The sequence below is a fragment of the Aedes aegypti genome, chromosome 1 (assembly GCF_002204515.2).
Source record: "Aedes aegypti strain LVP_AGWG chromosome 1, AaegL5.0 Primary Assembly, whole genome shotgun sequence".
NCBI classification, from domain to species: domain Eukaryota; kingdom Metazoa; phylum Arthropoda; class Insecta; order Diptera; family Culicidae; genus Aedes; species Aedes aegypti.
In genome coordinates this window covers 138,295,052-138,307,966 of record NC_035107.1, presented here as the reverse complement: position 1 = coordinate 138,307,966, position 12,915 = coordinate 138,295,052, and the positions used below count along the sequence as shown (strand labels likewise).

Here is a 12,915-nt window from a genome sequence, read left to right as displayed (position 1 = left end):
GCCTGATGGATTTGGCAGACTCCGACGGGACTCCGACAGTGGTTTGACAGCAGATCGTTGCACCTCCCTTTCCTACACGGAGAAATATTTTTACCTAATTTTTGAGTTTACTTTACCCAAAATTAAGTATATCGATTATAGTTTCAACCCAAAATCTCTCGGTTTTCTCTTTCTCCCACACGAATGTTGTCAAAAATAGAGAGAGCTGCATCTACCCAATGGGGGTACTTTGGCCCAATAAGCCAAATTTGGGTAAATGCAACTTTTCTTATGTTTGGGTCGAAAGAACTCAATTTTGCGTTAAATCAATCCAAAATTGAGTATATTTTTCTAAAGGAATTAAAGCCAAACTACCTAGTGGGGACCTTGGAAATTTAGCCAAAATTGAGTTATTGGGCTCAACTACGGAATTGCGTTGAAACAACCCAAAATTGAGTTGAATTCCGTCTCCGTGTATATAGGCTTGCTCGCATTTTCTGACAGACGGCGACATCACGCAAGTTTTGTTTGCTGCTTCTGTTCTTTGACATCAAGCGAAAGAGACGTCGGCGCTGGTGAATTTTCTCGGGCTTTTTTCTTTTGGTGGCCAAAAGACGCTAATTTTCCAATCAATTTCCACATCCTTGGTGGTCTTGGAGTTTCTTTGGTTCCTAGTTCAATAGTAAATACAGATCGCCACAATGGGAGACGGTGACGATACCGCGAAAAAGGTAAGAATTGGAAGGAGAAGTTCTAGAACTGAGCATCTTCCAATGGCTGCTTGCCGTCTGTCTTTTGGATAATGCGTGTTAGGTGAAATCATGATTAAAATGGTTTATTTCATGTAAAATTCAAATGTCAAGTGTTAAACACGATGTTTTCGAGTAATGTTAGTCATAATTACTGTATTTTGCTTGTTTCCTTTTATATTTTTCAATCAAATACATCCTATCTATGGAACAAGTTACTACGCAAAAAGTAAGGTTAACGTCAAAGGCGATGCTTGTATTTGTACAGAGAACCCTCAATGCAACTGAATGTATTCAATTGCATCGATGCAATTTCGTTGAGTTGCACTATCAATACATGGTGTTTACTGCTTACTTCTCTATAGATTTGACTTAACCCTTAACTAAAGATATTGTGAGCACATGCTTCCTCTTCTATTTCATGTTGTAACATGTTTCTAACGTTTTTTTTATATTTTAGGTTCAGGAGTACAAAGACACCCTGATCAAGAAGGCCGAAGAACTCATCATCAAAGGATTCCCGGAGAAGATTGTGAAGCTGAATGATCTTCTTGCCACTCCCGAATTTGCCGAAAGAAATTTCACCGATGTGTACCAGGTAAGCTTTATGTTTATTTTCTGTTAATCAGTTGAGCAAAACGAATGCAAAAGTAAAGAATATTAGTAAGACAATTTTCGTTTGAGCTGTTTCCGTTAGAATCGAGAACATCTAAGGCACTATATTTGAATATTGAACAATTTGTTCTACGATCACTATTTGATGTACAGCTAATGCTCGATAACTGGGTGCTATTTAACTGGGCTGCTTTTTAACTGGGTGCTCGCTAACTGGGCTGTAGCCCAGTTAAAAAACAGTTAAACGTCAAAAACTTTCACCATCCCGTAACTGACGAGGGGCGTGCAAATGCAAAATAAGGTTTCGGCCGAATGACGTCAACCAAAACTTTGCATCTAAGTCCCCCTCGATTTTTATTTGAATGTGTGTGTGCGTTGGAATGGCAGTCCAGTTATCGAGCACTGCTCGCTAACTGGAAGGTTCTCTCAGCCCAGTTATCGAGCATAAGCTGTATTTGATAAAGTTCCAACGAGTTCATTAATTATCCTTTACAACATCTTCGCTTAATTTGTGACCTCGCTCAAATATCTCGAACAATTTGTTATCTCGTCCTTAAAATCACCGGTAACCAAGTGCAGGCCTGGTAGCGAGTCACGTTTTAGTTACTTGGTCACTTTTTTCGATCTGGTCACAAAAAATTCACTATTTACACTATTCTCAAGGTTTTATGATAAAAGTTCTGGGAAAATGTTAAATAACGTAACGCTTGAGCCTACTCCCCCCTCCCCCTAGAGCGTTACGTAATTTGAGGATGCCACCTAAGTGTAGTTAGATGAAATGGAGAAATCAACGAAGCATTCCCGAACACGAAGGTAACCAGTAGACCCTATGTGTGAAGCTCTGATATTTTTTACATGGCAATGTATAGGAAGCCCATTTTCAAATATTCAAAACACAATGTAGGGGAAAGTGGGGCAGTTTGGCCACCTTAAGGAAAAGTCGATAAAAGTGCTGAAAATATTATGCATTTTTCGAATATTTGCATGATTTTCAACAAATTTTAGATGAATACACAATATACGCATGTTTTCCTTTGTCTTATAAGGGATGGTACACAAATTATGTCACGCTAAATTTCAACTTTTTTGACACCTGCTTCCACCCCCACCCCTTTGTCACGTTTTTTGTATGAGTTCTCCAAAATTTTTGTAAGGCTTGTCACGCTTGGCTTGTTGACCTCATTACTCAGAATTCTTCAGGGATCGTCACCGAAGTTCAACGAATTGTACCTACTGTTGCCACAAGAACTTCATATTCTACTTATTATCGCCAAAATGGCTACGACCGCTTGTGAATAGCTCCCTTTCCAAGTGAACCCAAATGAAAATTCTTATTTGTTTCAGAACCGAAAACAACGCGGTCTTGAACTCTTCAAATATTCAAATTCAGAACGTATCTACCGACTAGAACCAAATTCGATGGCAAACAGCTGGAGTCAATGCGCGTTGCGTTCAGCTTGGCCATGACTCAGATATAAGAATACTTAGACTTCTGGCATAACCTGTGATCTCGCCCTAAGGCCATTGGTCGCCGAGTGTGTGGCTCCTTGTTTCTAAGCAAATTAATAGACCAGGCTGAAAACTATCACCACTTAGAGATAGTGGAGGATCTTCTCTTCATCGTAACATTGTTAAATAACTCAATGCTCAATAACAACAAGACACACTCGGTTGTGCGAGACTTAGACATAGCTTTCTGTCACCTAATGGTAACTTTCGGTTCTCACTGTGAATATTCAACAAAACGGACAATATCCGGCAATACTGTACCTTTTTCATTCCAATGTATATGTTCTACGTCCATGCTCACATTCTAGCGTAATTTTTCCCCAGCCATTTCCTAAAAAACCCAAATCTATGAGCAATCCTACTTTTTCCAGTTGCTTTTCATGCTTTGTCATACTGGGTTCCGAAATTTATTGTTTATTTGTAAATAACGTACCTATTTCATGGCAGTTGCTATAATGACCAACACATTATTGGATCGGTTCACTGTTGAATCTCAACAAGTTGAAATATTTCCTTAAGCCTGATTCGCTGCTGACAAGTAATTTCTCGGCCTATCTTGATGCATGGGAAATTTCTGCAAGGAATCGATCAAGGAAGTGCTTTTTTTCTGATCGCAGTACGCAGTTGAAAGAGATGTCAATTCAAACGGGAGTCGCCGTAGAATATTTCTGCAAGGAATCGGCGAGAAATTTCTTTAGCGATTCCTGTTCAGCAGCAAATCAGGCTTTAGCTGCTTACGCAATTTTCTGAAATATTTAAGAAAACGAGTTTATCACCATATACGCAGGGATTTACGTCGTTAAGTGAATACCCCTAATACTACTCTGATATAAGAAGATTCAACAAAAAATATGATCTATCACTCAAGAAACCAGCCTTCCAGGGCAAAAATTTGTATAGGTTGGCATTATGAATCAAATGGGATTTTTATCTTGAGTGTAATTTACATTCTATTGCAGTTAAGTACCCACCAGGTAATCACAACTCTAGTGCGAACTGCGAAAACACTCTTCAGCTGCCATTTTTGTTAATACAGTCATCTCTCCTTTACTAGATATTCGTTATCTCGATATCGAATTAGAGAACCATAGTAAAAGTTGGTTTTCATGGCTACCTCGATGGTCCCTTGGATCGCACTGGTTTTATGTTCTGTAACACGATACCTCCCTAACTCGATGGTCCCTTCAATATCCAGTTATGGAGAGTTGACTGTACAATGTATTTTGAAACGGTATAAAGCTTGCACATACGTTGGATGTGACTCAAATGATATATAACACTAATGTAAGGTATTTGCAACGAATGTACTGCTCTTATGATACAAATGAAATAAATGAAATAGAAAATCGACCCAGGTATGTGCAATTATTGCAATGTATTCCAGGGAGCTGTTTTCTTGGGGGGAGGGACGTTTCGCATAAGGACGTTTCGCATAATTTTATGGGTGGACGTTTCGCATTATGGACGTTTGGCATAAAGAGAATTATATGCCTTCTTTAAAATGCTACCTTATATGAAACTACTTTATGTGAAACGTCCATTATGCCAAACGTTCGATGCGAAACATCCTTATGCGAAATGGGTCACCCTAGTTTTCTTGAGTGTGGGTTATTTACAAATTATGTTTTATAAATTAATGAACAACAACAAGTCTATTTGATCCATAAAATTTGAAAATTCATCAACATCATCTTCTAAGTACAAAGGAAACGTATTAAAATCATTGAAGGTACTAGGAATTTAGGTGAAGATTTTTTTTCAGTCTAGGGTTACGAAAACAGCTAATGTTGCATAAAAACGCAATAGAGGACATTGCAACTACTATAGGGTAAAACCACCGGTTTTGGCCAGCCTAAGAGAAAATGTCAATAAAAATAAATGGGAAGCCGTTTTAATACTACAAATATGTCAAATGCAAGCTTTCAATCTATATTATGTGTGTAAAATATCAAAACTGAGCTATAACCATTTTTTCGCTTTGAAAATCCCGTTGGTCAGTATAGGCCAACGGAATCAGTTTCGGAGATTTATCTTCGGTTCCTAAATTGGCCATTCACATTGATTTTTCACGAGAGTGGCCAAATGAGGAGTGCCCTGGCCAAATTAGGTGCATGGAAGTTAAAATTATAAGGAAATCGAATTGTTTTTCTTATGTTTTGAATCAATTTGGAAGAGTAAATGAATGTAGCTCTATTATGTGAATGTGATCTATTGAACACAACAGGTTTCATGCTGATTTGATATGTAAAACGGGGTATAATCCCCTATGGCTACAACTGGTGTATGGTCAAAACCGGTGCTTCTACCCTAATAATAAAAATATTGTTTTACTCATGTGATAGTTTATTATTTCTATGAAAATAATTACTCATTTATTCTACATCCTTTATGATACTTTTCAATTACATCGGATAAAGCTTGAGTCTGAATAAATGTTATTGTTTTGTATTAACATTTACTGGTTTTCATCAGACTTTACATTCACCTTGAGAAAATTCCCGGGACGGCATAATTCATATCCCGGGAAACGGGAAATCCCAATGCTTCTCAAATCCCAGGATGTTTGTCCCGGGATGTCCAAGGTTGGTAGCGAGTCACTTTTTAGTGACTTGGTCACTTTTTTTAAGCCAGTCATTTTAAAGTCTCTTTTTCGAAGCCATTTCAACTAAAGTCACATTTTTCGTCGAAAAGTCACTTTTTTCAACTATTTTGAGCTAAATTTTCGGGAGAAAATTATGAAAAGACCTTTTTTAATTAAGGCTAAGTTTTATGTTAGGTCATCACCAGAACAACTTCATGTTAATATCAAAATATGGTTCATGGTTTTCGCGCGGTATTAAAGTATTTTTTATTGCGTAGTTTATAACAATTCGACCGACTATAACCCCCTATGTCAAGTGAATTATGAAAGTATCCTAGCAATTTTGATTGAAATATTAGAAGCTTAGTGTCAATAACTACTACTTTAACAGCATAACTCAGAAGAACAGCCTATTAGGCCTGTTGTCTTTATGTTATATATCTATTCTGCCAAACGTACCTCCCATTAAGCTTACTGATGGAAAATAGAAATGCCACTCAGGCTTATATCAACTATTTTTTCTCTCTTAGTTGGCGTGTGTGATACATTGGTTTTAAACAGTATTTCAATCATATTCGATCTTCTATCATTATTTTAATTTAAAATATTTATTAATGTCCAAGTATAACATTTTCCTTAATCTTGATCTAGTTGCACAAAATAGAAAAATTTTTCTGTAAATATTAGATTTGACGGAACTTCATCTATACGCTTTTAATGTTTCTAGACTGAATCTTTAACTCTTATTAACTTGAAGTAATGTAAAAATTTTGGGATCTACACAGTTTACAATGAATTCAATTTTACGAAGACAATTTTTAGGAGTTTGGATGAAAATGTGAAATGAAAAAACTTTTTGATTTTACGAAAATTTGGAAAGATAGGAAATCTGCTAAGAAAAACATTATTTGCCTAAATGTTATTTTGTATGTTTGAAAAATATGTTAGTAATATCTTCAAATTTTGGAATTACAATAGTTTTTTTTAAATATGATACTCAATTAGACCTACTACCTGCGGTAGATAATATTGAATATTCTCTATCATATTGATCGTAAAACAGTATACAGTGAAACCTCCATGAGTCGATATTGAAGGGACCATCGACTCATGGAAATATCGAGTCATGGAACAGCAATCCTTTGGAAAGCTGTTTGAAGGGACCATCATAGTAACCATGAAATTTTGTTTCCAGTATGGTTCCATGAGTCGATATCGAGTCATGGAACATCGACTCATGGAGGGATCACTGTAGTAGAATTGAAATAAAACTGATTACGGTTTGATTTTCAAGTCACTTTTATTAACTTTTTCGAGAATCGAAAGTCACTTTTTAGTCACTTATTTCTCAAATCTGGTCACTAAAATAACTTTTTTCGGTACCGCTTCTTGCTACCAGCCCTGGGGATGTCCAGGGATAGACACTAATTGCTAGACACATCTTAGAAAACTACCCAAGTTGTAAGGTATGGCCCACTTAGAGTTGGCACAAACATGTTTGGTTTTTCTGCAATGATATCTCAGACGCGCAGTGGCGCGGGAAGTGGGTAGGACAGGTAGGACATGTACTACGCACAAAAACATCTGGGTAGGACATTCAATGGAATGTCCTACCCACGATTCAACAAAAAGAACAAGATTAGCAAAAAGCTTGAAAAATAAATTAAATGATTTATCATCTGCTCAATACAATATAAACTCGATCAACGTCATACTTATTTTTATAGAGGATGGAAGATACGATAAGATTTTTCATGGTATTCTTATACCTAGTAAAGCGTGACATGGTTTGTGTATGATCCCAACATTTCTGGCTCATGAGAAGAACGATTGAAAATATCTACAATGATTTTCAAACAAACTTTAAAATCTCTTTTACTCTTATTCTACTAGCATTGAATCCTGATGCTAAATTATACAGGCTCCATAGAAATCTTCAGAGACTGTAATTAGTTCAACAGGATCTTCAAGAATTTCGTTTCAGATTCCACAATTCAGGAGATTGCTCTACCAATTCTCCCAGAAATTCTTCCAGCGGTTTTTCAAAGGATGTTTAGAAGAACGTCTCAAAAATTTGATCCAGGAAATACTTGAGTAATTTCCTCAAATTTCATTTTATTATTTTTTTTTAAAAGCTAGCCTAGAATTTCCTTCATATTTTTTTGAACTAATCAGAAATCTCCAGTTGCTGCTCTAGGATATTTTCTGAAGAACTCTAGATTTTTTTCCGAGGAAATCCGGTCTATACTACAATAATTTTTCAAACAATTCCTCTGATCATTTGTACACAAATTTCTATGAAGAACATTTCCAATGTTTTCGAGAAATTTCTTTAGAAAATTCAGCTATCATGAGATTGGATTCTTACTGACAAATTTATTGCTGTTATACAAACTAATCAGTTTCGTCTACCTTCGAATTCCGTATGCGATTGTTAGTATAGTGTTTGTAGTTCATGTTATTTAGCTTATACATTAATGTATAACTGTTAGTATAAGGTGGGATGATATTTCCAAACATGATTTCAATAACCTAATTTCATTTTCATGTTCAACTTTTTTAATGTGAAGCAAACTAACTACTAACAACTAACACAGAATTTTGAACAATTAGTAAATTCTTTATTCTTTAAAAATTTACTTATTCTTTTGTTCAATAAGTACAATTAAATCGATATTCTTTTAAGAAACCGATTTTTATTTGCCAAAACATGATTATCATTTCTGAAACCTAAAGATCACATATGAATCTTATCACATCAGGATCTTATGCAAGTTTCCTATATGAAGTACTGAATTAAGTTTAGACATTGTTTTTTTTGTGTAGAGAACTTAGACAGTTTTATAATTATATTATATTATAATTATTTTATAAATTATAATTCATGCGATAGTGAGATAGTACCAAAATAGATAGAACAATACAAGTATTAATAGATAAGAAAACCCAGTAGGATACAATAAATTTCAACTATGGTCAATTGATATCTTTATTTCAAAAGACGCTCTTCACATTCTCCATTAAATGTTTGACTAAAATTAACACTTTGATGAAAGACTCCAATAATTGTTTTGTAACCTGACGATTCAAACATTATCTTAAACAATCTCGACATGTCTTGGCTATTTTAAATTTGACTATTTTATATACCTATTGAAAATAAAGGTATCACGGTAATAACATTGGAAAAAAAATATTTTTCTCTGCCTTAACTGTTTAAAACATTGTTTAATATTTGCATTTACGTTACGATTTTCTTCATATCCCTTGGGTTAATATCAAATCAATCAACGCTTTGTCAGACATTCGTTTTTTTTCTGCTTTTCCATATTTCGTCCCTCCGATGTTTTTTTCCTTTCGACGTTTTGGCATTCGACATTTTGTCCCTTCGACGTTTTGTCCTTTCGACGTTTTGGCATTCGACGTTTTGGCATTCGACATTTTGTCTTTCGACGTTTTGTCACCCAACCGGTTAGATGCAAGGGATGTCAGTGACAAAAGCCAAGGTTGTGAAAATCTACTTTGATGTTTTTCAGCAATTTTTCATTCTCTGCGAATTGTACGGGAGTCAAAACAGCTAGTCTTCTAAGAATTAGGTTTATTTTTTTTTTGAGCGGAAAAATGTACTGAAAATATCGTTAGAACGTTTAGAAATAGTAGAATTTTCCCAACTCAATTTAAATCCAACCAAAATGCCACTTACGCGACAAATATAGTAGCTTTCAATTTCCAGTCCAGAGGTAAAATTTTTCTTTGCTTCACTGTGCACAAAATATCTGCCAACGTTTGTCCTACCCATGGTTTTGAACGTGGACGCGCCTCTGCAGACGCGTATACGTTTTGTGGAGTCTAACAACAAGTTCAATGTTTTTTCTTCATAATACGCCTATGAAACATACAAAATCATTCGATTTTTCCAGCGAAATATGCACCATCAGTGTACCAGTATCCGCTCATGCCCCTATTTCCGCTCACTAGAGTAAAAATTGATTTTTCGTATAAAAAATCCACATTTTTAGCACGGACATATTCTAGCACTTTTAACAACTTTCCAATGAAGTCGCCTGACATTATTTTCATTTGATAAAATAATACTTTATATTGAATACACAAGACCTCGTGAGCGGTTATTGGGTCACTAGGTATTTTTGTGTGTTCCAATAACCGCTCATGCAAAAAATCAAACAAAATTTTAAAGGAATGTTGTTTTTAGTATACAGCCTTCTTTATTGCAGTAGTAGCTATGGTTTGACTATAAAAAATACCAGGATGAATAACGAAATTCGAAATAATGCATTTTTTAGTTAGTTCGTCTCGAAATCTGTTTACCGTGAGCGGAAATAGGAACACTTAGATGCTGTAACAAATGGAAATAAATATTTTTTTATGAAACTTTGTTAGATTCTTTTTATTTTGCCGCTGATTACCTATACTTGGAGCTACATTGTGACATAAAAATGGTATTGATCGACACGATAGTTATTTTATAATAAACATTTGAACACATGACTTCCCTTAAATGAGCGGGATCTGGTGCACTGATGGCATTTGGAAAACTGTTGTCCGAATGCATACTATGGACCCTCCCGGTGTCCATAATAGGAATGCTTACAAATTTGACGTTTCCTATTATGGACCCTCCATTTGATTCCCATGTAATCCGACTCGCTGCCGACATGCCTATTATGAACCCACCTGGAAATACGTATTATGGACCCTCTTGTGTGGTTTCATTTACAAAACTGTTCAAATATCTGTATTTATGCGTTCCAAATCAAATATTTTGCCTGAAACTGCTGACCACCAATGCAATCGAAGTCCCCCCGGTGGATTTTCATAGGAATAAGGTTGCTTTGAGTGTTAATTTTATGTTTTTCTGTAGGGGGTCCATAACTGCAGGAGAACTGCAAGGTGGTTGGTGGTGCGGCATCATCACACTCCTTGAGCTACCTCCCAGGGGTCTGATTACAGATTTCTTTCTCGTAAAAAAAAAAACGACTGAAGTTTTCAACTGGGTTGGTTACCCGATCTGTGGGCCTCGTGGCTGTGCGGTTAGTGTCGTCAGGCATTTGAGCGCATCGTGCCATGGGATGTGGGTTCGGTTCCCGCTTCAGCCATTGAAACTTTTCGTCAGGAATGTATCTGGGCTGTGCCACTGGAGCATGCTTGTCCGTTGTCTAGTGTTAAGTTACAGTCTGTGCAGCTAAGTGGCTGAAGACAGTGTCCTTGTCTTTTACCTAAGGGGCTGTCCATTAATTATGAAAGGGTTTATGGGGGGAGGGGGGTTTTGAGATTTCTTACGCGCCATACATTTTTTTTTAATTTCCATACAAAAAATCTTACCATGGGGGGAGGGGGGGTTGAAAAACCCCGAAAATTGTCTTACGTAATTAATGGATCGCCCCTAAGGTTGTTCGTACCAGTACCGCGAGGAGGTAAGGATAGGAGTTCCTGGGCAAGATTCTAAGGATTATACAAAGGGGTATAGGACGCCGTGCCCAGCATTTACCAATGTGACAATTCATATAAGTTTTTGAAGTATCCTTACCAAAAGCGTATGGAAGAGAAGTTTGAAAAATAATCAGATCAAATCTTCCATAACGTAATTAAAATACACTCCCTAATACGAAATAAGTTTGAAAATCAATAACCCTTGCTCTCATGTTCGATTCTTTCCAGGATCTCAACATTCCAGTGCCGGATCCGATCGACCTAAACAACGCCGATGGCGAAAAGACCGACTCCGACGAACCAGGTGCCAAGCGGGCCCGACTTGACCTGTCCTCGGTCAGCGGCACCAAGGTGATGGCCCTCCCGAGCGGCCGAGTTCAGTGCAACACGCCGATCTGCGACCTGATCAAAGTGGTCAAACCGGTCATCCGAGCGCTGGTGGAAGATTCGAATCTTCTCAAGATGTGGATCTCGTTCATGATTCCTAAAATCGAAGACGGAAACAACTTCGGTGTGTCGATCCAGGAAGATACCCTCGCCGAGATCCAGTCAGTCGAGACGGAAGCCGCTGCGTTCTTCGATCAGATTTCCAGATACTTTGTTTCGCGAGCGAAGGTCGTATCCAAAGTGGCCAAGTATCCGCACATTGATGACTATCGTCGTGCAGTTCAGGTAAAGTAGAAGTGAATCAGGATCGGAACGGTTACTTTAAACAATAGTTTTTTTTTATATCCGTAGGAACTGGACGAGAAGGAGTTCCTCAGCTTATGGCTCGTACTGAGTGAGGTGAGAAATCGCTACTGCTCACTTCACGACATCGTCATTAAGAACATGGAGAAGTTGAAAAAGCCACGATCGTCCAACGCGGAAAGTTTGTATTAAGTTTAATGTGAAATAAGCTGCGGCAGTAATTTACCAGAACCAAGAAGACAAGTCACCATTAAAAACTTCCCGCTATTATCTCCAGTACACATTCGCACCTTGAAGAAACGACAGCAGATCGCCGAGCGCAATTGCGCAGGGCAGTAAGATCCAGAAGTGTTGACTTCTCATGACCCAAACTTTGTTTCAATGATTACGGGACAACCTCTTGAATATGTTTTATTATTCCGTAAAAAAAGAAAACAGTCATATGCTACTTACAATTTCTCATGTTTTGAAGATTAAACCTTCATTGGAGAACAGTGTTAAGACTTACAACTGCATTAAATCCAGTAACGGTTGTTCGCAATTCGTTTACATTGCTTTGGTTTTTTAATTCAAGATTAAACCGGATTCCACATGAAAAATGGTATCTAATATACATTTTTATAGAGGTATCACTCCAAAACACGTCTTGCTTGTGCTTTTTCTTTTCCGAGCTCATATCACATAAGAAATCATTGTTTCATTATGAAAGCACGTTGATGCTAGAACCTTCTTCTTTATCTTGTGTTCTTGCCATTCAAAAGGGAGCCGTCCGTGAACCACATGATCTTTTGGAGGCTTGCAGGTGCGATACGTGGCGAATTGTAGAGATATTTCTTCGTCGGTTTTGATCAAATTGGTCAAATCAGAGTCATCCCAACAATGTTCAGAATAAACATCCTAGGTATATTTATTCATTATCCAAAAAAAAAATGCAATTCATTCTCATAGGGTCGGAGTTGATATGCTCCCCTTAAGAAAAAATGGAAATATCTCTGCCAAAAGTACTATCTCTGATGGAAAAACCACAGCATTCATTTAATGTATCATTTATTTAGTTAACATCTATACACATAACACTGACTAAACAATTTCACGCCACAATACTCGGTTCGTGACCGCTTCTCTCCATCCTCGGTTCTACTCCAAGCCTGCTAAATCGATAAGCACTTGATCCGCCCACCTAGCTCGCTGCGCTCCACGCCTGGTGTCCGGCATTCTTGCAACATGCCCTGCCCATCGTATCCTTCCAGTTTTGGCCACCTTCTGGATACTGGGTTCGCCGTAGAGTTGGGCGAGCTCGTGGTTCATCCTTCGCCGTTTGCTGCATACCGCCAAAGATCG

The 12,915-nt window shown here is 37.3% G+C and overlaps 1 protein-coding gene across 1 annotated transcript; it reads left to right on the top strand.

The window, feature by feature from the left end:
* Positions 1-485: 485 nt before the first annotated feature.
* LOC5571500 (proteasome activator complex subunit 3) lies at positions 486-12,218 on the top strand. The gene is made up of 4 exons (XM_001659700.2): positions 486-710; positions 1,189-1,326; positions 11,113-11,556; positions 11,623-12,218. The coding sequence occupies exons 1-4, from the start codon at positions 681-683 to the stop codon at positions 11,764-11,766; spliced, it is 756 nt and encodes a 251-aa protein (XP_001659750.2). The 5' UTR covers positions 486-680; the 3' UTR covers positions 11,767-12,218.
* Positions 12,219-12,915: the final 697 nt, after the last annotated feature.